Raw genomic sequence first — 26,123 nt, 5'->3', positions numbered from 1 at the left:
AAGACCCGATGGTCACTCTGACAGAGCTCTAGAGTTCCTCTGTGGAGATGGGAGAACCTTCTCGAAGGACAACCATCTCTGCAGCACTTCACCAATAAGGCCTTTATGGTAGAGTGGCCAGACGGAAGCCACTCCTCCAGTAAAAGGCACATGGCAGCCCGCTTTGAGTTTGCCAAAAGCCCCTAAAGACTCTCAGACCATGACAAATCAGATTCTCTGATTCAGGCAAAATGTAACACTTTTGCCTGAATGCCAAGCGTCATGTCTGTAGGGAACCTGGCACCATCCCTACGGTGAAGCATGGTGGTGGCAGTATCATGCTGTGGGGATGTTTTTCAGCGGCATGGACTGGGAGACTAGTCAGAATCGAGGCGAAGATGAACGGAGCAATGTTCAGAGAGATCCTTGATGAAAACCTGCTCCAGAGTGTTCAGTACCTCAGACTGGGGCGAATGTTCACCTTCCAACAACCCTAAGCACACATCCAAGACAATGCAGGGACTTGGGACAAGCCTTGAGTGGCAGCCTTATTAAATTTTACAATAACCATGTGATGTAATGTAACAAAATGTGGAAAGTCAAGGGTTCTGAATACTTTCCGAATGCGCTGTACACACACACACACACACACACACACACACACACACACACTTCCTCTGCAAATAGTTCCCTTTGTATCTAAACTGAAAAACAGAACACTGAAATTAATCCTCCGGTGTGTGTGTGTGTGTGTGTGTGTGTGTGTGTGCGTGTGCGCGCTCTGTAGAAGATCATTCTTGCTCTTTGTTCCGACAGTTGTTTTCTGGGTGTTCCATTGGAAAGCATGAGTATAATTCACTAATTTAAATTTTTTTGGCAGAGTTTTATATCCGCAGGGGAGTGTGTGTGTCAGGTGACTGTGATGATTAACTCTGTAGTAAATGGCCCAGGGACTGTCTTCATTAACCCTCTCACCCGCCATTACAGACGAAGACCTTTGTGTGTGACAGGCTGGTTTCTTTAATGGCTGCCTGAAACTGCATCCTCAAAGCATGTTTTATGGTGTGATGCTAGACACTGTGTCTGTGTGTGCGCACCGCGCACACGTGTGTGTGTGTGTGTGTGTGTGTGTGTGTGTGTGTGTGTGTGTGTGTGCGCGCGCGCGCACTGCGTGTGTGTGATTCATGACACTGCTCGATTGCATTAATAGTTAATTGGCTCTTTTGACAACAGCATGATAATAATTGGGGTCTGGAATAATAGTGTGTTCACACACAAACTCAGCAAAAAAAGAAACGTCCCTTTTTCAGGACCCTGTCTTTCAAAGATAATTTTGAAAAATCCAAATAACTTCACAGGTCTTCATTGTAAAGGGTTTAAACACTGTTTCCCATGCTTGTTCAATGAACCTTAAACAATTAATGGACATGCTCCTGTGGAACGGTCGTTAAGACACTAACAGCTTACAGACGGTAGGCAATTAAGGTCACAGTTATAAAAACTTAGGACACTAAAGAGGCCTTTTAACTGACTCTGAAAAAGACCAAAAGAAAGATTCCCAGGGTCCCTGCTCATCTGCGTGAATGTGCCTTAGGCATGCTGCGAGGAGGCATGAGGACTGCAGATGTGGCCAGGGCAATAAATTGCAATGTCCTTACTGTAAAACGCCTAAGACAGGGAGACAGGACGGACAGCTGATCGTCCTCACAGTGGCAGACCACGTGTAACAACACCTTCACATGATCTGTACATCCGAACATCACACCTGCGGGACAGGTACAGGTACAGGATGGCAACAACAACTGCCTGAGTTACACCAGGAACGCATAATCCTTCGATTTGGAGGTGTAGGGTCCGACATGGTCTGGGGCGGTGTGTCACAGCATCATCGGACTGAGCTTTTTGTCATTGCAGGCCATCTCAACGCTGTGTGTTACAGGAAAGACATCCTCCTCCCTCATGTGGTACCCTTCCTGCAGGCTCATCCTGAAATGACCCTCCAGCATGACAATGCCACCAGCCATACTGCTCGTTCTGTGCGTGATTTACTACAAGACAGGAATGTCAGTGTTCTTCCATGGCCAGCGAAGAGCCCGGATCTCAATCCCATTGAGCACGTCTGGGACCTGTTGGATCGGAGGGTGAGGGCTAGGGCCATTCCCCAGAAATGTCCGGGAACTTGCAGGTGCCTTGGTGGAAGAGTGGGGTAACATCTCACAGCAAGAACTGGCAAATCTGGTGCAGTCCATGAGGAGGAGATGCACTGCAGTACTTAATGCAGCTGGTGGACACACCAGATACTGACTGTTACTTTTGATTTTGACCCCCCCCCCCCCCCCCCCTTTGTTCAGGGACACATTATTAATTTTCTGTTAGTCACATGTCTGTGGAACTTCTTCAGTTTATGTCTCAGATGTTGACTCTTATGTTCATACAAATATTTACACATGTTAAGTTTGCTGAAAATAAACACAGTTGACAAGAGAGGACATTTCTTATTTTGCTGAGTTTATATACTGTATATACACACCCACTCATCATGTATGTATGTGCCTCAGTATTATAACTTTATATGCCTTCATAAAGTATTCACACCCCTTGCCTCGCAGAAAAGGGCACCTATTCCCTTTGAGCATTGTAAAGTTATTCATTACACTTTGCATGGTGTATCAATACACCCAGTCACTACAAAGATACAGGCGTCCTTCCTAACTCAGTTGCCGGAGAGGAAGGAAACCGCTCAGAGATTTCACCATGAGGCCAATGGTGACTTTAAAACAGTTTACAGTATCATGGCTGTAATAGGTGGAAACTGAGGATGGATCAACAACATTGTAGTTACTCCACAATACTAAGCTAACCACAGAGATGCATACAAAGCTCTCCCTCACCCTCCATTTGGCAAATCTGACCATATCTCCATCCTCTTAATTCCTGTTTACAATCAAAAACTCAAACAGGAAGTACCAGTGATGCGCTCAATATGGAAGTAGTCAGATGAAGCGGACACTAAGCTTCAGGACTGTTTCGCTAGCACAGATTGGAATATGTTCCGGGATTCATCCGATGGCATTGAGTAGTTTACCACATCAGTCACCGGCTTCATTAATAAGTGCATTGACTACGTCATTCCCGCTGTGACCGCACGTACTAACCAAAAGCCATGGATTACAGGCAACATCCACACTGATCTAAAGGGTAGAGCTGCCGCTTTCAAGAAGCGGGACACAAATTTGGACGCTTATAAGAAATCCCGCTATGCCCTCTGACAAACCATAAAACAGGCAAAGTGTCAATACAGGCCTAAGATCAAATCCTACTACACCAGCTCTGACGCTCGTCGAATGTGGCAGGGCTTGCAAACTATCACGGATTACAAAGGGAAACCCAGCTGCGAGCTGCGCAGTGACGCAAACCTACCAGATGAGCTAAATGCCTTCTATGCTCGCTTTGAGGAAAACACTGAACCATGCATGAGAGCATCAGCTGTTCTGGATGATTGTGTGATCACGCTCTCTGTAGCCGGTGTGAGACCTTTTTAAACAGCTTAACATTCACAAGGCCACAGAGCCAGACAGATTACCAGGACGCATACTCCGAGCACGCGCGGACCAACTGTCAGGTGTCTTCACTGACATTTTCAACCTCTGCCTGACCCAGTCTAATATCTACATGTTTCAAGCAAACTATCATAGTCCCTGTGCCCCACAAAACCAAGGCAACATGTCTAAATGATTATTGTCCCGTAGCACTCATATCTATAGCCATAAAATGCTTTGAAAGGATGGTCATGGCTCACATCAACGTCATCATCCCAGACACCCCAGACCCACTTCAATTCACATGCTGCCCCAACATATCCACAGATGACACAATCTCTTATTGCACTCCACACTGCCTTTTCCCACCTGGACAAAAGGAACACCTACGTGAGAATGCTGTTCATTGACTACAGCTCAGTGTTCAACACAACCGTGCCCACAAAGCTCATCACTAAACTAAGGACTGTGGGATTAAACACCTCCCTCTTAAATTGGATACTGGACTTTCTGACAGGTCACCCCTAGGTGGTGAGGGTAGGAAAAAATACATCCGCCACGCTGACCCTCAACACGGGGGCCCCTCAGGAGTGCATGCTTAGCTTCCTCCTGTATTCCATGTTCACCCACGACTGTGTAGCCACACACGACTACAGCATTAAGTTTGCAGACGACGTGACGGTGGTAGGCCTGAGCACCGACGATGACGAGACAGCTTATAAGGCTGAGGTCAGAAAACAACAACCTCTCCCTCAAATGACCTGGTCTTGGATTACAGGAAACAGAGGGCCGAGCACACCCCCATTCACATCGAAGGGGCTGTAGTGGAGATGGTCAAGAGCTTCAAGTTCCTCAGTGTCCTAACTAGGGATGCACAATATATCGGTAAGCATATCTGAATCGGACGATATTAGCTAAAATGCCAACATTCGGCATCGGCCCGATGTCTGTCTAGTTTAACGCCGATGTGCAAAACCGATGTCAAAGCTGAGGTGCACACCTAATATAACGTAGGCAGATGACGTAATGGCTCCAGGATAAATGCAGCGCTACATGTGCAACACAGCATTCCTAACCTAGCCCACAATGTCTGCTGTGTGGATCTATCTTGAAGTTTCAAAGGAAGATAAAAGGCCATATGCAACGTTTGTGCTGTTATTATTTCCCGAGGAGGGGAGAAAGTTAAATCCTAATTACTTATTTGAAAGTGCATCACCCCCACGTTCAGCGACTAAATAAACTAAGCGCACACTTCCAACAAGTTCAAGTCGAGCAGTCATTTGAAGAGTAAGACAATTTCAGCGAGACAGCTTAAAGGCGAAATCTATCAACACCAAGATAATGGAATTCATTGCCCTTGACAATCAACTGTTCTCTGTTGTGGATGATATTGGCTTTCGCCGACTGATCGATCACCTTGAGCCCCGGTACACACAACCAAGTAGGCACTATTTTTCAGATGTTTTCCTACCGGAGTTACACAGTATTGTTGAAATGCACATCCATGAGCTACTTGCTATGGGCATCACTGCTATTAGTTTCACGACTGACATTTGGACCAGCGATGTCAGCCCCATGAGCATGTTGAGTCTGACAGCACAGTGGGACGATTTCGTACTGAGGAAAGCCGTATTGCATGCTCAGGAATTTGCTGGTTCTCATACCGCTGCTGCCATTTCAATGGCATTTGAGAACATGTTTGAAACTTGGAAACATGAACACAATCCTAGCTCCATTCGAACAACTGACTCGAGAAATAAACTCATCAACTGCGTCTGCAGCAGACGTTAAATCCTCTGTCATGGCATTGAAATGCCTGCTCAACAAAACTTCCGACACAGACCGTGGGGTTAAAACTTGCAAAAGTACTATACTAGAGGCTGTGAATAAGCGATTTGGTGGCATTCTCTCTGAGCCTCTTTACTGTGTCGCCACCATGCTCGATGCTAGGTACAAGGACTGCTACTTCGATGCAGACAAGAAACAGGATTTACGTGAAATGTTACACAGCTGGACAAGATGGAAACGGCCACAGTGACAGTGCGCACCGAGGAAGAGGACCCACAGACGGACAGAGCTGAAACTTCACTGCTTGACATGTATGATGAAATCCTGGTTGAGAATGAAATGACTGAACAAATTAATAATGAAATAGCACAGCTGTAAGTGAAATAACTAGGTTTTGATTGTTTTACTGGTAATGGGGACAAATGTAATTGGCTACAAAAAAACAGTTTGGTGTGTGTGTGTGTGTTTTCAACTATTTAACCTCTATGGGCTAGGTGGGACGTTTGCGTCCCACCTACTCAACAGGCAGTGGAATCCCGTGGCGCGATATTCAAATACATTAGAAATGCTATTTACTTCAATTTCTCAAACATATGACTATTTTACACCATTTTAAAGACAAGACTCTCGTTAATCTAACCACACTGTCCGACTTCAAAAAGGCTTTACAACGAAAGCAAAACATTAGATTATGTCAGCAGAGTACCCAGCCAGAAATAGACACCCATTTTTCAAGCTAGCATATAATGTCACATAAACCCAAACCACAGCTAAATGCAGCACTAACCTTTGATGATCTTCATCAGATGACACTCCTAGGACATTATGTTATACAATACATGCATGTTTTGTTCAATCAAGTTCATATTTATATCAAAAAACAGCTTTTTACATTAGCATGTGACTAGCATGTGACTAGCATTCCCACCGAACACTTCCGGTGAATTTACTAAATTACTCACGATAAACGTTCACAAAAAACATAACAATTATTTTAAGAATTATAGATACAGAACTCCTTTATGCAATCGCTATGTCCGATTTTTAAAATAGCTTTTCGGTGAAAGCACATTTTACAATATTCTGAGTAGATAGCCCGGCCATCACGGGCTAGCTATTTTGACACCCACCAAGTGTGGTACTCACCAAACTCAGATTTACTATAAGAAAAATTGGATTACCTTTGCTGTTCTTCGTCAGAATGCACTCCCAGGACTTCTACTTCAATAACAAATGTTGGTTTGGTTCCAAATAATCCATAGTTATATCCAAATAGCGGCGTTTTGTTTGTGCGTTCAAGACACTATCCGAAGGGTAAAGAAGGGTGACGCGCCCGGCGTGTTTCGTGACAAAAAAATTCAAAATATTCCATTACCGTACTTCGAAGCATGTCAAACGCTGTTTAAAATCAATTTTTATGCGATTTTTCTCGTAAAAAAGTGATAATATTCCGACCGGGAAACCCTGTTTTCGTTCAAAGACGAAAAAATAAAAACATGGTGTCGGCTCGTGCACGCGCCCCAGTCTCATTGTTCTCAGATCGACCACTATCCAAATGCGCTACTGTTTTTCAGCCATGGCCTGCAAAGTCACCATTCAACGTTCTGGCGCCTTCTGAGAGCCTATGGGAGCGGTAGAAAATGTCACGTTATGCCAGAGATCCCCTGTTTTGGATAGAGATGATCAAGAAGGCCAAGAAATAGTCAGAGCGCTTCCTGTTTGGAATCTTCTGTTTTGGCCTGCCAAATGAGTTCTGTTATACTCACAGACACCATTCAAACAGTTTTAGAAACTTTATGGTGTTCTCTATCTAAATCAAACAATTATATGCATATTCTAGTTACTGGGCAGGAGTAGTAACCAGATTCAATCGGGTACTTTTTTTATCCGGCCGTGCAAATACTGCCCCCTATCCCCAACAGGTTAACTGTACTAGAATGCTTAAAAGGTTGCTAAAATGTTTAAATATCGGTACAAGATTTTATGGCAAGGAAAATATTGGAAGTCGGAATCGGCCAATAATGTCATATCGGTGCATCCCTAGTCCTAACACACCAACACAGTCATGAAGAGGGCACGACAATGCCTCTTTCCCCTCAGGAGGCTGAAAAGATTGTCCCTCAGATCCTCAAAATTATACAGCTGCACCATTGATAGCATCTTGACTGGCTGCATCATCGCTTGTTATGGCAACTGCTCGGCATCCGAACGCAAGGTGCTATAGAGGGTAGTGTGTATGAGCATCCAGGACCTCTATACCAGGCAGTGGCAGAAAAAGGCCCTAAAAATAGTAAAAGATTCCAGCCACCCAAGTCACTGTCTGTTCTTTCTGCTACCGCACGGCAAGCCGTACTGGACCGCCATGTCTTCGACCAAAAGGCTCCTGAACAGCTTCTACCCCAAAGCTGTTAATCAAATCGCTACCCGGACTTTCAGCTTTTCACCTATACCTACACTACCGTGCAAAGGTTTGGGGTCACTTAGAAATGTCCTTGTTTTTGAAAGAAAAGCTACTTTTTTTGTCCATTAAAATAACTTAAAATTGATCACAAATACAGTGTAGACATTGTTAGTGTTGTAAATGACTATTGTAGCTGGAAACAGCAGATTTTTATTGGAGTATCTACATAGGTGTACAGAGGCCCATAATCAGCAACCAAGCAATAAAACCGGCCTTCTTCAGATGAGTTGAGTATCCATCTCCCGGCTAGCCGAAGAAATCCGTCAAGCAATTCCTGGGCTTCAATTACCTCTTTTGCTAATTGGCTTGGCCCCTTTGCTGCCGACACGGAGCCCCGCCGATCCATCACGACTGATCTACCAACGTAACCATCCGAAGGGGTTTTTGTCCCAAAGCAAGCACCAATTAGCCTAGAGCTAGCCTGGAGCTAGGCCCATCTCCCGGGTAGCCGAAGAAATCCATCAGATAATTCCTGGGCTTCAATTACCTTTTTTGCCAATTGGCCTGGACCCTTTGCTGCCAACACGGAGCCACGCCGATCCATCACGACTGGTCTGCCGACGTAACCGTCCGAGGGTGTTTCTCCTAGCTGTCTGAATTGCCGTGCCTCCAGCTTGCCTAGCTTCTCACTGGACCCTATGATCACTCGGCTACACATGCCTCTCCCTAATGTCAATATGCCTTGTCTATTGCTGCTTTGGTTAGTAATTTTTGTCTTATTTCACTGTAGAGCCTCCAGCCCTTATGTTCCACCCCCCACACAGGCGGTGACCACACCTGGCTTAAATAGTGCCTCTAGAGACAACCTCTCTCATCGTCACTCAATGCCTAGGCTTACCTCCATTGTACTCACATCCTACCCTTGTCTGTACATTATGCCTTGAATCTTTTTTTCCGCGCCCAGAAACCTGCTCCTTTTACTCTCTATTCCGAACGCACTAGACGACCAGTTCTTTTAGCCTTTAGCCGTACTCTTATCCTACTCCTCCTCTGTTCCTCTCGTTTGTTGACATCTGTAACCATAAAAGCATTGGTTTCATGCATGTTAACGTTAGAAGCCTCCTCACTAAGTTTGTTTTATTCATTGCTTTAGCACACTCCGCCAACCCGGATGTCCTAGCCGTGTCTGAATCCTGGCTTAGGAAGACCACCAAAAATCCAGAAATGTCCATCCGTAACTATAACATTTTCCGACAAGATAGAACTACCAAAGGGGGCGGAGTTAGCCTGCAGAGTTCTGTCATACTATCCAGGTCTGTGCCCAAACAATTTTAGCTTTTACTTTTAAAACTACACCTTTCCAGAAACAAGTCTCTCACCGCTGCCGCTTGTTTTAGACCCCCATCAGCCCCCAGCTGTGCCCTGGACACCATATGTAAATTGATCGCCCCCCCATCTATCTTCAGAGTATATACTGTTAGGTGACCTAAACTGGGACATGCTTAACACCCCGGCCATGCTACAATCTAAGATAGATGCCCTCAATCTCACACAAATGATCAAGGAACCTACCAGGCACAACCTGATATCATCCTGACCAACTTGCCCTCTAAATACACCTCTGCTGTCTTCAACCAGGATCTCAGCGATCACTGCCTCATTGCCTGCATGTTTTATGGGTCCGCAGGTAAACGACCACCCCTCATCACTGTCAAATGCTCCCTAAAACGCGTTAGCGAGCAGGCCTTTCTAATCAACCTGGCCCGGGTATCCTGGAAGGATATTGACCTTATCCCTTCAGTAGAAGATGCCTGGTTGCTGTTCAAATGTGCTTTCCTCTCTATTTTAAATAAGCATGTCCCATTCAAAAAATGCAGAACTAAGAACAGATACAGCCCTTGGTTCATCCCAGACTTGACTGCCCTTGACCAGCACAAAAACATCCTGTGGTGTTAAGCATTAGCATCGAATAGCCCCCGCGATATTACACTTTTCAGGGAAGTCAGGAACCAATATACACAGTCCGTTAGGAAAGCAAAGGCTAGCTTTTTCAAACAGAATTTTGCTTCCTATAGCACTAATTCCAAAAAGTTTTGGTACACTGTAAAGTCCATGGAGAATAAGAGCACCTCCTCTCAGCTGCCCACTGCACTGAGGATAGGAAACACTGTCACCACCGATAAAGCTACGATAATCGATCATTTCAGTAAGCATTTTCCCAAGGCTGGCTATACTTTCCACCTGGCTACCCCTACCCCAGCCAACATCTCAGCACCCCCTGCAGCAACTTGCCCAAATCCTGCTTCTCCTTCACCCAAATCCAGCTGATGTTCTGAAAGAACTGCAAAATCTGGATCCCTACAAATCAGCTGGGCTAGACAATCTGGACCCTCTCTTTCTAAAATGATCCGCTGAAATTGTTGCAACCTGTATTACTAGCCTATTCAACCTCTCTTTCATATCATCTGAGATCCCCAAAGATTGGAATGCTGCCGCGGTCATCCCCCTCTTCAAAGGGGGAGACACTCTAGACCCAAACTGTTATAGACCTATATCCATCCTGCCCTGCCTTTCTAAAATCTTTGAAAGCCAAGTTAATAAACAGATCACCGACCATTTCGAATCCCACTTTACCTTCTCCACTATGCAATCTGGTTTCCGAGCTGGTCATGGGTGCACCTCAGCCATGCTCAAGGTCCTAAACGATATCATAACCGCCATGGATAAAAGACAGTACTTTGCAGCCGTATTCATCGACCTGGCCAAGGCTTTCAACTCTGTCAATCACCGCATTCTTATCGGCAGACTCAATAGCCTTGGCTTCTCAAATGACTGCCTCGCCTGGTTCACCAACTACTTCTCTGATAGAGTTCAGTGTGTCAAATCGGAGGGCCTGTTGTCTGGACCTCTGGCAGTCTCTATGGGGGTGCCACAGGGTTCAATTCTCGGGCCGACTCTTTTCTCTGTATATATCAATGATATCGCTCTTGCTGCTGGTGATTCTCTGATCCACCTCTACGCAAACGACACCATTCTGTATACATCTGGTCCATCTTTGGACACTGTGCTAACAAACCTCCAAACGAGCTTAAACGCCAAACAACACTCCTTCCACGGCCTCCAACTGCTTTTAAATGCTAGTAAAACTAAGTGCATGCTCTTCAACCGATTGCTGCACGTACCCTCCGGCTCGACTAGCATCACTACTCTGGACAGTTCTGACCTAGAATATGTGGACAACTACAAATAGCTAGGTGTCTGGCTAGACTGTAAACTCTCCTTCCAGACTCACATTAAGCATCTCCAATCCAAAATTAAATCTAGAATCGGCTTCCTATTTCGCAACAAAGCCTCCTTCACTCATGCTGCCAAACATACCCTCGTAAAACTGACAATCCTACTGATCCTTGACTTTTGCGATGTCATTTACATAATTGCCCCCAACAGACTACATCCAGTTTGCTGAGTAGAGTATCACAGTGCCATTCATTATCACCAAAGCACCATATACTACCCACCACTGCGACATGTATGTTCTCGTTGGCTGGAACTCACTACATATCCATCGCCAAACCCACTGGCTCCAGGTCATCTATAAGTCTTTGCTCGGTAAAGCCCCCCCTTATCTCAGCTTACTGGTCACCATAGCAGCACCCAGCCGTAGCACGGGCTTCTGCAGGTATATTGCACTGGCCATCCCCAAAGCCAACTTCTCTTTGGCCGCCTTTCCTTCCAGTTCTCTGCTGCCAATGACTGGAATGAATTGCAAAAATCGCTGAAGCTGGAGACTCATATCTCGCTCTCTAACTTTAAGCATCAGCTGTCAGAGCAGCTTACAGATCACTGACTGTGTACAGGTACAATCTGTAAATGGCACACCCGACTACCTCATCCCCATATTATTACTTACCCTCTTGCTCTTATGCACCCCAGTATCTCTACTTGCACATCTATCACTCCAGTATTAATGCTAAATTGTAATTAATTTCACCTCACGGGCCTATTTATTGCCTACCTCCCTACTCTTCTATATTTGCACACACTGTACATAGATTTTTCTATTTTTCTTTTCTTTTGTGTTATTGCCTGTACATTTGTTCATGTGTAACTCTTGTGTTGTTGTTGTCGCACTGCTTTGCTTTATCTTGGCCAGGTCGCAGTTGTAAATGAGAACTTGTTATCAACTAGCCTACCTGGTTAAATAAAAAATCTGGAGTATCAGCATTTGTGGGTTCGATTACAGGCTCAAAATTGCCAGAAACAAAGACCTTTGTTCTGAGACTCGTCAGTCTATTCTTGTTCTGAGAAATGAAGGCTATTCCATGCAAGAAATTGCCAAGAAACTGAACATCTCGTACAACGCTGTGTACTACTCCCTTCACATAACAGCGCAAACTGGCTCTAACCAGAATAGAAAGAGGAGTGGGAGGCCCCGGTGCACATCTGAGCAAGAGGACAAGTACATTAGAGTGTCTAATTTGAGAAACAGACGCCTCACAAGTCCTTAACTGGCAGCTTAAAAAGAAGAGAAAAAAAAGAACACAGACACAGGAACTCTGCCTAGAATGCCAGCATCCCGGAGTTGCCTCTTCACTGTTGATGTTGAGACTGGTGTTTTGCGGGTACTATTTAATGAAGCTGCCAGTAAATGATATCATAAATAGGACTGGTAAAGTTATGTCACATATGTAGCTAACAAAAAATATGAAAATGTCTGCTCTATCCAAAATTACAATCAACTAATTGCAGCATTACCACAAAAATGGGGCGGCAGGTAGCCTAGTGGTTAGAGCATTGGGCCAGTAACTGAAAGGTTTCTGGATCGAATCCCCGAGCTGACAAGATAAACAATCTGTCGTTCTGCCCCTGAACAAGGCAAGTAAATCACTGTTTCCGGTAGGCCGTCATTGTAATTAAGAATTTCTTCTTAACTGACTTGCCTAGTTAAATAAAAATAAAAAACACAAAAATGGAAAAGGCAAGTGGAAGGGGGAGAAAGTAAGGAACGTTTCTGTCGGCCCTGCATTAAAGACCAAAATTGGTTAAGGAAAATTGTAATAAATAAAAAACGATACCAGTTTCATTTAAGGACCAAAAAATGGACAGCTGTGCCATGCAGATTGCAAAATAGTTGGGAAGAGATTTTCGATGTACCGATTCCATGGCACATTCAAAACTTTAAGGTTTTCAGTTTTGATTATTTTACAAAATTCTTGCAACCAAAGAATTTTACATACAGTATTTGGGGGATACAACCATCCCAGCTCTGCAGATTTTGCTGCGAGGAGGCAGAGTCTAGATCATTTATTCTGGTACTGTCCATATGTAGCTTGTTTTTGGTCGCAGGTCCAGGAATGGCTGAAGAATTGCGACATTTACCTGGAGCTCTGCAAATAGCTGTCACAAGTGTTGAGAGGAGTATGCAGGAGGCAGTCTTAGGTTTAGAACTACTGAATTTATTAAAGCACCTATATATATTTATTAAAGCACTTATATATATATATATATATATATATATATATATATATATATATATATATATATATATACACACACACACACACACACACACACACACACACACACACACACACACACACACACACACACACACACACACACACACACACAACAACAACAAAAAAAAGCGGGACGAAACCCAAAGTGCAAAAATAATAAAGTACTCTGGAAATAGTAGGAGAGATTCCTCTCAGGAAAACAAGCAACATTTACAATGACCGACAAAGCAAATGACAGGGAGTATATATAGAGTGGGGATTGGAATCAGGTGTGTGTGTGTGTGTGTGTAATGTTGATGAGACAAGTATGGGGTCGATGAGTGAAGGGCGTTTGCTAGCAGCAGGTTCAGCAACCGCTAGAAGGCCGGCGACGCCGAACGCCTGAGCTGGACTGGAGGGGTTGCCAAAGCGAAGGTTGGTGTGACAATAGCACTGCTGGGTGATTTGGAAAATCATAGTCAATCGATCAATAATACACTTAGCAAAAATGTATCTTTACTTTGTAATCTGTAGAAACTATGACAATAGAAAGGTTCAGAACTTTTGTTAAAATACTCCAAAAACATGCATCCTGTTTGCAACAAGGCACTAAAGTAATACTGCAAAAAATGTGGCAAGCAATTAACTTTTTGTCCTAAATAAAGAATGTGTTTGGTTGTCTAGCAATGATCAACAACCAATTTGACAGAGCTTGAAGAATTTTGAAAAGAATAATGGGCAATCCAATTGTGGAAAGCTCTTAAATACCCAGAAAGACTAACAGTTGTAATCGCTGCCTAAGGTTATTCTACAAAGTATTTACTCAGGGGTGTGAATACTTATGCAAATTAGATATTTCTGTATTTCATTTTCAATACATTTGCCGAAAACTCTTAACTGTTTTTCACTTTGTCATTAAAAGAAATCTATTTAATCTATTTTGAATTTAGGCTGTAACACAACAAAATGTGTAATAAGTTCAGGCGTATGAATACCTTCTGAAGGCACTGTAGCTCTATCTCAGACAGACAGGATGTCTCTGTTCCACAGCCAACTCAGCTCTCTTTCTCTCCCTCGCACTACCACTTTGTGTGTGTGTGTGTGTGCGCCCATGCGTATGTGTGCACATGCATGCCTGTGCGTACGTACAGTATGTGTGTTTACTCCTGTGTTTTCTCTTCTCTGCAGGTCGTGGTTTCCTGAAGCTGGAGGACTTTAGAGCAGCCTTCAGTAGAGTGGCTCCTCGTCTGCCTGAGAGGACTGTCCTGGAGGCCTTCAGGTACTGGGGATGGCAATTGGTTGGGAAGGGGATGGGAAAGGGTTGGAAATTGGTTGGGAAAGTGGATGGAAATGGGAAGAAGGGATGGGGATAGGGTTGGGAAGGAGTTAGGAATGGGTTTAAGTTTCACGTTTCATTAGTAATATATACAGCATACACATGGTATACAACGTCCAACGAAATGCTTGAAGGTTCCCTCTCAATAATGCAGTAAGAAATAATAAAGTAAAAGAATAAAAAGTAAATGGCGCGGTAGAGTAGAATAAAACATTTAGTGTAAATACAGGAAGGCACTCAGCAACTTATAGTACAATATTTACATGTGTGTCGGGGACGGGGCGATTGGAGGATAAGTCTTTAAGTTGTGCGGTATTTAGAAATAAATACAATTCTAGTAGCAAAAGTCGTAGTGTGTGTGTGTGGCATGAACGTACTATATGTGTGTGCCTGAGTGAGTGCATGTATGCTAAGGTACGGAGAGTCGGTGTAGGTGTTCAGCAGTCTGATGGCTTGTGGATAGAAAATATTTCTGAGCCTGTTGGTCCGATACTTTCTGTCCGACTGTAAGGGAGTGAACAGTCTGTGGCTGGGGTATGTAGGATCCTTGATGATGCTGCGGGACTTCCTCAGGCACAATTTTGAGCAGATGTCGTGAATGGGTGGGAGCACGGCCCAAGTGATGTACCGGGCTGTCTTCACAACTCGCTGGAGGGCCTTGCGGTTGTGGGCGGAGCAGGTCCCATACCAGGCAGTGATGCAGCCAGGCAGGATGCTCTAGATGGTGCAGTGGTAGTATTTGGAGATGAGGCGTGCCGAATTTCTTCAGCTGCCTTAGGAAGTAGAGGTGCTGTTGCGCCCTCTTGACAAGAGTGATAGTGGTGTTGGTACATATCAAGTTCTTAGTGATACATACATCGAGGAACTTAAAACTGCGGACTCTCTCCACTGCATTTTGTTGTTAAAGCCTGAATTTAAAATGTATCAACAGCCTACACAGCCCAAAAATATGCTGTCATGTGAAAGTGGAATTATATATTATTTTAAAACTGAAGTGTCTCCTCAATAAGTATTCAACCCCTTTTGTTATGGCAAGCCCAAAAATGTGCTTAATAAGTTGCATGGGCTTACTCTGTGTGCAGTAATAGTGTTTAACATGATTTTTGAAGGACTACCTCATCTCTTTACCCCACACATACACTACCTTTCAAAAGTTTGGGGTCACTTAGAAATGTCCTTTTTTTTTTTAAGAAAAGCACTTTTTTTTTGTCCATTTTAAAATATCATCAAATTGATCAGAAATACAGAAATACAGTGTAGACATTGTTAATGTTGTAAATGACTATTGTAGCTGGAAACAGCTGATCTTCAGTTTCTTGGCAAATTGAATAAATAAATAAATTCATCCCGTTTGCAACAAGGAACTAAAGTAATACTGTAAAAAATAAATAAATGGCAAAGCAATCCACTTTTCTCCAGAATACAAAGTGTTATGTTTAGGAAAAATCCAATGCAACACATTACTGAGTACCACTCTGCATATTTTCAGGCATAGTGGTGGCCGCATCAAAAACATGTTTTCATTTTGAATTCAGGCTGTAACACAACAAAATGTGAAATAAGTCAAGGGGTGTGAATACTTTCTGAAGGCACTGTACCTCTTCCCTGTAGGCTGACTCGTCGTTGTTAGTGATCAGGCCTACAACCATGGTGTCATCAGAAAACTTGATGATGGAGCTGGTGTCATGCTTAGCCAGGCAGTCGTGGGTGAACAGGGAGTACAGCAAAGGGCTGAGGGCGTATGCCTTAGTGGCCCATGTGTTGAGAGTCAGTGTGGAGGAGATTGGGTATGGAAATGTGAAGGAGTTGGTAATGGGTTGGGAAAGGTTTGGGAATGTAAATGGGAAGAAGGGGATAGAAAGGGTTTTGGGATGGGAAATGGTTTTGGAAAGGGGTTGGGAATGCCATCAGGCTCTCTCTTACTGTAAATCAATGTTGGTAGACATGGCCACTGTATCCCAAATGGTGGGTTTAGTTGTTCACACAGATGTTCTCAGTCCAGTCAAATACTTTGTATTTATTTAGCTGTGAATTATTTTTAACACATTTTTCTGGTATCATATAAGACATGGCAAAATGTGTAGAATTGCAGGAAATTGGCTTTAAAACTGCTAAAATGTATCTCTGCCAAAAATAGGGGTGTGAACAGTTTGTGGTTGCATGGGTTGCGAGGTGGTGGTTTGTTACTATACCGATAAATGACAATATCCATCCGGACATTTACAGTATGTGACCGGACCTTCTCAAATAGTACCCCCTGCCCTACATAGTGCACTACTTTTGACCAGGGCCCGGTTTCCCTAAAGCATATCAAGGCTAAGTTCATTGTAAGAACCTTTTGTAGGAGCATAATTAAATCTCAGATGTTTCCCCAAACCATCGTTACTAAAGTTGCACTTGAAAATGCTTGTTGTTTACGGACTGCCTCAGACCACTCCTCGAACAGCTAAGTGCATCGTTAAATAATTTTTTGCCCTTCCGCATCACTTTATACACAGAAGATCTCGGCTAAACATAATCTCTCTGTGTCCGCCGATAACTTCAAAACAAAGTTGACAACAAATACAAAGTTGCCAATGTCTTTGCAATTGTTACAAACATGCAAAGGATAAAAATATGCTTCAAATGAAAATCGAGGTGACTGCATTAAAAGACAAATACAGTATAGGTTAGGCTTATATACACTGCTCAAAAAAATAAAGGTAACACTTAAACAACACTGTAATCAAACTGTCCACTTAGGAAGAAACACTGATTGACAATACATTTCACATGCTGTTGTGCAAATGGAAGAGACAACAGGTGGAAATTATAGGCAATTAGCAAGACACCCCCAATAAAGGAGTGGTTCTGCAGGTGGGGACCACAGACCACTTCTCAGTTCCTATGCTTCCTGGCTGATGTTTTGGTCACTTTTGAATGCTGGCGGTGCTTTCACTCTAGTGGTAGCATGAGACGGCGTCTACAACCCACACAAGTGGCTCAGGTAGTGCAGCTCATCCAGCATGGCACATCAATGCGAGCTGTGGCAAGAAGGTTTGCTGTGTCTGTCAGCGTAGTGTCCAGAGCATGGAGGCGCTACCAGGAGACAGGCCAGTACATCAAGAGACGTGGAGGAGGCCGTAGGAGGGCAACAACCCAGCAGCAGGACCGCTACCACCGCCTTTGTGCAAGGAGGAGCAGGAGAAGCACTGCCAGAGCCCTGCAAAATGACCTCCAGCAGGCCACAAATGTGCATGTGTCTGCTCAAACGGTCAGAAACAGACTCCATGAGGGTGGTATGAGGTTTCGACATCCACAGGTGGGGGTTGTGCTTACAGCCCAACACCGTGCAGGACGTTTGGCATTTGCCAGAGAACACCAAGATTGGCAAATTTGCCACTGGCGCCCTGTGCTCTTCACAGATGAAAGCAGGTTCACACTGAGCACGTGACAGACGTGACAGAGTCTGGAGACGCCGTGGAGAACGTTCTGCTGCCTGCAACATCCTCCAGCATGACCGGTTTGGCGGTGGGTCAGTCATGGTGTGGGGTGGCATTTCTTTGGGGGGGCCGCACAGCCCTCCATGTACTCGCCAGAGGTAGCCTGACTGCCATTAGGTACCGAGATGAGATCCTCAGACCCCTTGTGAGACCATATGCTGGTGCGGTTGGCCCTGGGTTCCTCCTAATGCAAGACAATGCTAGACCTCATGTGGCTGGAGTGTGTCAGCAGTTCCTGCAAGAGGAAGGCATTGATGCTATGGACTGGCCCTCCCGTTCCCCAGACCTGAATCCAATTGAGCACATCTGGGACATCATGTCTCGCTCCATCCACCAACGCCACGTTGCACCACAGACTGTCCAGGAGTTGGCGGATGCTTTAGTCCAGGTCTGGGAGGAGATCCCTCAGGAGACCATCCGTCACCTCATCAGGAGCATGCCCAGGTGTTGTAGGGAGGTCATACAGGCACGTGGAGGCCACACACACTACTGACCCTAATTTTGACTTGTTTTAATGACATTACATCAAAGTTGGATCAGCCTGTAGTGTTGTTTTCCACTTTAATTTTGAGTGTGACTCCAAATCCAGACCTCCATGGGTTGATAAATTGGATTTCCATTGATCATTTTTGTGTGATTTTGTTGTCAACACATTCAACTAGGATGTGTTGTTTAAGTGTTCCCTTTATTTTTTTGAGCAGTATATTTCAATCATATTGGGATCAATTTAATGTCCATTCAATTGAGTTCTATTTTGTAATTGTAGGCTACTGTGTAACATCATATGCGCAATGATGTGCGAAATCTACGATGGTGCATTATTATAGGGTAAGCATTAGAATAAGCCACCTCAATATTTGCAGCCATCAGGGATAATATATCTAGCAGCTGATCTGTCATCAAAAGTGGCGATTTTAACATGTCAGTATTGAAGATGTGAATGGAGAAAGCTGATCAGGGAGCAGCGCCGCTATTGCTCCAACGACGCACTTAGTGAAAGTTCTCCTTATGTAGTGTTTTGGGAAACGCATGCGAGTTGTTCTGCCATTTATATCAACGATGCATCGTTAAAACACTCGTAAACTAAAATTCCATCGCTATTGCGAAACCAGGCCCAGAGCCCTATGGGAATCTTAATAAGGAATAGGGTGCTATTTCGGACGCAGACCTAGAAGGCAATGCTGAGCTCATTCTGTGTCTGCCTCCCCCTGTCTCCTTCTCCCTCTCTCCTCCTCTCCTCCCTCTCTCATCCCTTGTCGCCTTCTTCCTTCTCGGTCTCCTTCTCCCTCTTCTTCCTCCTCGGTCTCCTTCTCCCTCTTCTTCCTCCTCGGTCTCCTTCTCCCTCTTCTTCCTTCGGTCTCCTTCTCCCTCTTCTTCCTCCTCGGTCTCCTTCTCCCTCTTCTTCCTCCCCGGTCTCCTTCTTCTTCCTCCCCGGTCTCCTTCTCCCTCTCTGCTCCTCGGTGTTCAGTTAGGCTATCTTTAAAACAGCATGACAGAGAGCAAAGGGAATGAATAGGGGAGGGGGCCTGGCAGGCAAAGGGGGAGGAGAAAGGGGGAGTGAGCAAAAGAAAGGGAAAATAGTCATATTTAGTGTGAAAGTGGGGAGTTTAGCTTTTTTAAAGTGTGTTTGTGTATATGTGCGGGTGCATAGAGTTTATCTGTGTGCCTAGGGCTGTGTTTAGTCCAGATTATCTCTCCAAAGTGATAAATAATAACACTTGCCCTGAGGGAAGGAGCAAATTAGGGAGGAAGAGAGAGAACATGCTTGTTCTCATACACCTCGGAATAGAACTAAAGCAGTTCGTATGTGTTGCGTGGTGTGTTTTAAGTGTGTGTGCAGCAATGTGTTGTGTGTATCATGTGTGTTCTCTCTGTCCTTTCAGTCCCTTGCCATGTTCTTTCTGTCATAATCACAGAACAATGGATCACAGAATCACACCATTAACACCACACAAGCGAGTGTTTGTGCACACAAACATTCTCTAACACACACACACGTGTAAATACACACACACATTTACGGCGTGCACCTGCTGCCTCCTTTTTATTTGCTCCAGATTTACGGCCGCGTGCCGCCGAGCTCTTGCTCACACACACCATTAACACAGCAACCGCTCGCCTGGTTACTGTCTCCATGACAACGTGGCAACGCAGTGCCTACCATCGCACCTTCAGCAGAACCTGCAGTTGTTTTCCCCCTTTTTCTTTCTCTCTTTTTTGTTAGTTATTTTTCTTTCAATCCTTCCTCCTTTATTTTTTTCTCTTACCTCTCCCTCCTGCCTTCCTTTTTTCTTCTTCTCTGTTTTCCTCACTCATCCCTCTCGATCTTTCTCTCTACCTCTTTTGTTGTTCTTCCTCTGCTTCTCCTTTGTTGCTCCTCTCTCTGTCTCCACAGCAACTATCAGTCTTGTGGTAGCCCTTTACACTCGTAACCTTATACGGGTTAAACATGACAGATTTGGGCAGTAATAAGCTCTTAAATTGGAACATAGTGGCTGTACAGCAACATGCTGTACATGGCGTCAGAGCTCTGGCTCTGCTGTATGGGTTCTCAATGACAGCCGTTCTGAACTTGAGCACCGCACCTGACAAGAAGTTGCCCCCATCCCTCCCGCTAATTGGGCAACTTTTGCAAATGTTTTTGTCTGAGTGATGGAAATGCTATAAATGTAAGATGGCTCGATGTATTTTGAAAGAAAAGACATTGAGTATTATAATGAACACAGCTTTGGTGTCATACAAGCAAGCCAAACACGTGAGTCCAAATGTCCACTTCACATCTCTAAATCATACATTTCATGTCATATATACAGTGTCAATGTTTAGGATCAGTATGTTTGATGACATGTCACTATACCCTGGGTTGTTCTGAACAAAATGAGCCAATGTTTGTTTGAAGGAAATTCACTGCGGCATACACACCTGGATGCACTCATGACTCCTTTCTATGCCCACCAAAATGACCATCAATTGCCTTGTGAAAGGCTAAAACTTTGAGATCGTATTTTATAACTTAGCTAGTCATGTTGGCAATAGAACAAGCTTTCATATCATGCCCACATGACCCAGATTGCAATTTTTAATGGACTGTTTTTGGATTATGTATACAACGACGGTAATTGTGTGATGCTGGGGAGCAGTGTTGTGTTCCAGATGAAACAACTACAAGTGTGCTTGCTGTAGTTCCTCAATGGCACAGCTAGGAGAGCTAAAAAAAAAAGTTTCTCGGTTGAAGACTTTTCTATGAGTCATAAAAGTGCATTGAAATTGCTTAGGAACTGTGCACACTTTGGAAAGGTGTGTGGCCACTTGGAGGCACCAGTTATTCCTCTCATTTAAACCATTGTATTTTTTTGTCTTCTGTTACACCAACCCCACATTTCTCCCCAATTTCATTATATCCAATTGCGATCCAATCGCTGCAAATTAGAGGTTCAAGTTTTCATAACAATCGGTAATCGGCATTTTTGGACGCCGATTATGTACTTAACCATAAACATCAATGCCTTTCTTAAAATCAATACACAGAGGTATATTTGTTTAAACCTGCATATTTAGTTAAAATAAATTAATGTTAGCAGGCAATATTAACTAGGGAAATTGTGTCATCTCTTGCGTTCATTGCATGCAGAGTCAGGGTATATGCAACAGTTTGGGCCGCCTTGCTCGTTGCGAACTAATTGCCCGAATTTTACATAATTATGACATAACATTGAAGGTTGTGCAATATTTAGACTTAGGGTTGCCACCCGTTTGATAAAATATGGTTCTGTATTTCACTGAAAGAATAAACGTTTTGTTTTCGAAATGATAGTTTCTGGATTTGACCAAATGAATGACCAAAGGCTTGTATTTCTGTGTTTATTATATTATAATTAAGTCTAGCAGCTCTTAGCAATGCTTGAAGCACAGCGCTGTTTATGACTTCAAGGCTATCAACTCCCGAGATTAGGCTGGCAATACTAAAGTGCCTATAAGAACATTCAATAGTCAAAGGTATATGAAATACAAATGGTATAGAGAGAAATAGTCGACGTGTCATAATTCCTATAATAATTTCAACCTAAAACTTCTTAAGTGGGAATATTGAAGAACTGGGAATATTGAACCACCAGATTTCATATGTTCTGAGCAAGGAACTTAAATGTTAGCTTTTTTTACATGGCACATATTGCACTTTCACTTTCTTCTCCAATACTGTGTTTTTGCATTATTTAAACCAAATTGAGCATGTTTCATTATTTATTTGAGACTAAATAGATTTTATTTATGTATTATATTAAGTTAAAATAAGTGTTCATTCAGTATTGTTGTAATTGTCATTATTACAAAGAGATCCTCCCCTAACCCGGATGATGCTGGGCCAATTGTGCGCCTCCCTATGAGACTCCCGGTCATGGCCGGATTTGACACAGCCTGGGATTGAACCCGGGACTGTAGTTACATCTTAGACCACTGCGCCACTCGGGAGGCTTCCAGGAACAGTCTTATCAAATTGTATTTGTCACATGTGCTGAATACAACAGATCTAGACCTAGCTGTGAAATGCTTACTTACGAGGCCTTAACTCTATTTCTTGAACTGTAGTTGGTTTTAAGAAAATATTTACTAAATAAACTAAAGTAATAAAATAACAATAGCGAGACTATATATAGAGGGTACCGGTACCGAGTCAATGTGTGAGGGTACAGGTTATTCTAGGTAATTTGTACATGTAGGTAGGGGTAAAGTGACTGCATAGAAAATAAACAGCAGGTAGCAGCAGTGTAAAAACAAGGGGGGTGGCGTGTCAATGTAAATAGTCTGGGTGGCCATTTGATTAATTGATCAGCAGTCTTATGGCTTGGGGTTGAAGCTGTTAAGGAGCCTTTTGGACCTAGACTTTGGCGCTCTGGTACCACTTGCATGCAGTAACAGAGAGAACAGTCTATGACTTGGGTTACTGGAGTCATTTTTTAGGCCTTCCTCTGACACTGCCTAATATATAGGTCCTGGATGGCAGGAAGCTTGGCCCCAGTGATGTATTGGGCCGTACGCACTACCCTCTGTAGCGCCTTACGATCGGATGCCGAGAAGTTGCCATACCAGGCGGTAATGCAACCAGTCAGGATGCTCTCGATGGTGCAGCTATAGAAAGTTTTGAGTATCTGGGGACCCATGCCAAATCTTTTCAGTCTCCTGAAGGGGAAAAGGCGTTGCCGTGCCCTCTTCATGACTGTCTTGGTGTGTTTGCACCATGATAGTTTGTTGATGAAGTGGACACCAAGGAACTTGCAACTCTCGGCCCGCTCCACTACAGCCCCGTCGAAGTGAATGGTGGCGTGTTCGGCCCTCCTTTTCCTGTAGTCCACAATCATCTCCTTTGTCTTGATCACCTTGAGGGAGAGGTTATTGTCCTGGCACCACACTGCCAGGTCTCTGACCTCCTCCCTATAGACTGTCTCATCGTTGTCAGTCTCAACGTCAACAGTGAAGAGGCGACTCCGGGAGGCTGGCCTTCTAGGCAGAGTTGCAAAGAAAAAGCCATATCTCAGACTGGCCAATGAAAAGAAAAGATTAAGATGGGCAAAAGAACACAGACACTGGACAGAGGAACTCTGCCTAGAAGGCCAGCATCCCGGAGTCGCCTCTTCACTGTTGACGTTGAGACTGATGTTTTGCGGGTACTATTTAATGAAGCTGCCAGTTGTGAGGCTTCTGTTTCTCAAACTAGACACTCTAATGTACTTGTCCTCTTACTCAGTTGTGCACCGGGGCCTCCCACTCTCTATATTCTGTTTTAGAACCAGTTTGTGCTGTTCTGTGAAGGGAGTAGTACACAGCGTTGTACGAGATATTCAGTTTCTTGGCAATTTCTCGCATGGAATAGCCTTCATTTCTCAGAACAAGAATAAACTAACGAGTCTCAGAACAAAGGTCTTTGTTTCTGGCCATTTTGAGGCTGTAATCGAACCCACAAATGCTGATGCTCCAGATACTCAACTAGTCTAAAGAAGGCCTGTTTTATTGCTTATTTAATCAGAACTATAGTTTTCAGCTGTGCTAACATAATTGCAAAAGAGTTTTCTAATGATCAATTAGCCTTTTTAAAATGATAAACTTGGATTAGCTAACACAACGTTGCCATTGGAAGACAGGAGTGATGGTTGCTGATAATTGGCCTCTGTACGCCTATGTAGATATTTCCTAAAAGATCTGCTGTTTCCAGCTACAATAGACATTTTTATTTTCTTTCAAAAACAAGGACATTTCTAAGTGACCCCAAACTTTTGAACAATAGTGTATATGATTAGTAATGCAAAATATGTAAACATTATTAAAGTGACTAGTGTTCCATTTATTAAAGTGGCCAGGGATTTCAAGTCTATGTATATAGGCAGCAGCCTCTAATGTGCTACTGATTGGTGTTTAACTTCTTATGGGCAGGTGGGACGGTAGTGTCCCACCTGGCCAACATCCGGTGAAATTGCAGAGCGCAAAATTCAAATTAGAGAATTATAAATATTTAACTTTCATAAAATCACAAGTGTAATACATCAAAATAAAGCTTAACTTCTTGTTAATCCAGCCGCTGTGTCAGATTTCAAAAAGGCTTTACGGTGAAAGCACACCTTGCGATTATCTGAGGACAGCGCCCCGCATACAAAACCATGAAAAACATATTTCAACCAGGCAAGTGTGACACGAAAGTGTCACACTTGTTGCGCCTTCTTCGCCACACTGTCTGTGTGGGTGGACCATTTCAGTTTGTCAGTGATGGGTACGCTGGGGATCTTGAAGCTTTCCACCAGGTCCCGTCGATGTGGATAGGGGGATGCTCCCTCTGCTGTTTTCTGAGGTCCAAGAACATCTCCTTTGTTTTGTTTGACTTTGAGTGATAGGTTATTTACCTGGCACCACACTCCCAGAGCATCACCTCCGCCCTGTAGGCTGTCTCGTCATTGTTGGTAATCATGCCTACTACTACTGTTGTGTCGTCTGGAAAGTTGATGATTGAGTTGGAGGCATGCGTTGCCACGTAGTCATGGATGAACAGGGAGAATAGGAGGGGGCTGAGCACGCACCCTTGTGGGGCCCCAGTGTTGAGGATCAGCAAAGTGGGGGTGCTGTTTCCTACCTTCACTCCCTAGGGGTGGCCTGTCAGGAAGTCCAGGTCCCAGTTGCACAGGGCAGGGTTCAGACCCAGGGCCTCGAGCTTAATGATGAGCTTGGAGGGTACTATGGTGTTGAATGCTGAGCTAAATGAACAGCATTTTTACATAGGTAGTCCTCTTGTCCAGATTGGATAGGGCAGTGTGCAGTATGATGGCGAATGCATCATCTGTGTATCTATTGGGGCTGTAAGCAAATTGAAGTGAGTCTAGGGTCACAGGTAAGGCAGAGGTGATATGATCCATGACTACTCCCTTAAAGCACTTCATGATGACAGAAGTGAGTGCTACGGGGGGCGATAGTCATTTAGTTCAGTTACCTTTGCCTTCTTGGGTACAGGAACAATGGCTGCCATCTGAAGCATGTGGGGACAGCAGACTGGGATAAGGATAGATTGAATTTGTCCATAAACACCCCAGCCAGCTGGTCTACGCATGCTCTAAGGACGTGGCTAGGCATCCTTGCGAGCGTTAACACACTTAAATGTCTTATGTCGGCCACGGAGAAGGAGAGCCCACAGTCGTTGGTAGCGGGCCACATCTGGGCGACGCGAAGAAGGTGTTTAGCTTGTCCGGAAGGAAGACGTCATGGCTGGTTTTCCTTTTGGAGTCCGTGATTGTCTATAGACCCTGCAACATATGTCTTGTGTCTGAGCCGTTGAATTGCGACTCCACTTTGTCTCTATACTGACGTTTTTGTCTGTATGATTGCCTTACGGAGGGAATAACTACACTGTTTGTATTCTGCCATATTCCCAGTCACCTTGCATTGGTTAAATGCGGTGGTTTGCGCTTTCAGTTTTGCACGAATGCTGCCATCTATCCACGGTTTCTGGTTTGGGTAGGTTTTAATTGTCACAGTGGGTATAACATCTCCTATACACTACCTGATAAACTGAGTCACCGTATCAGTATAGTCATCAATATTATTCTCAGACTACCCAGAACA

General features: G+C 44.0%; 1 protein-coding gene across 3 annotated transcripts in view; it reads left to right on the top strand.

Annotated features, from left to right (window-relative positions):
• Positions 1 to 26,123, top strand: part of efcab11 (EF-hand calcium binding domain 11) — a 93,435-nt gene that overhangs the window by 25,035 nt on the left and 42,277 nt on the right. For all 3 annotated transcript variants that reach the window (XM_029729399.1, XM_029729398.1, XM_029729397.1), the window contains one exon: positions 14,394 to 14,484. In XM_029729399.1, coding sequence (XP_029585259.1) covers positions 14,394 to 14,484 — 91 coding nt within the window. The remainder of the gene's footprint in view (positions 1 to 14,393; positions 14,485 to 26,123) is intronic.

This window comes from Salmo trutta, chromosome 33 (genome assembly GCF_901001165.1).
Source record: "Salmo trutta chromosome 33, fSalTru1.1, whole genome shotgun sequence".
NCBI lineage: Eukaryota > Metazoa > Chordata > Actinopteri > Salmoniformes > Salmonidae > Salmo > Salmo trutta.
The sequence above is the reverse complement of the archived record's forward strand: the minus strand, read 5'-3'. Positions and strand labels throughout refer to the sequence as shown.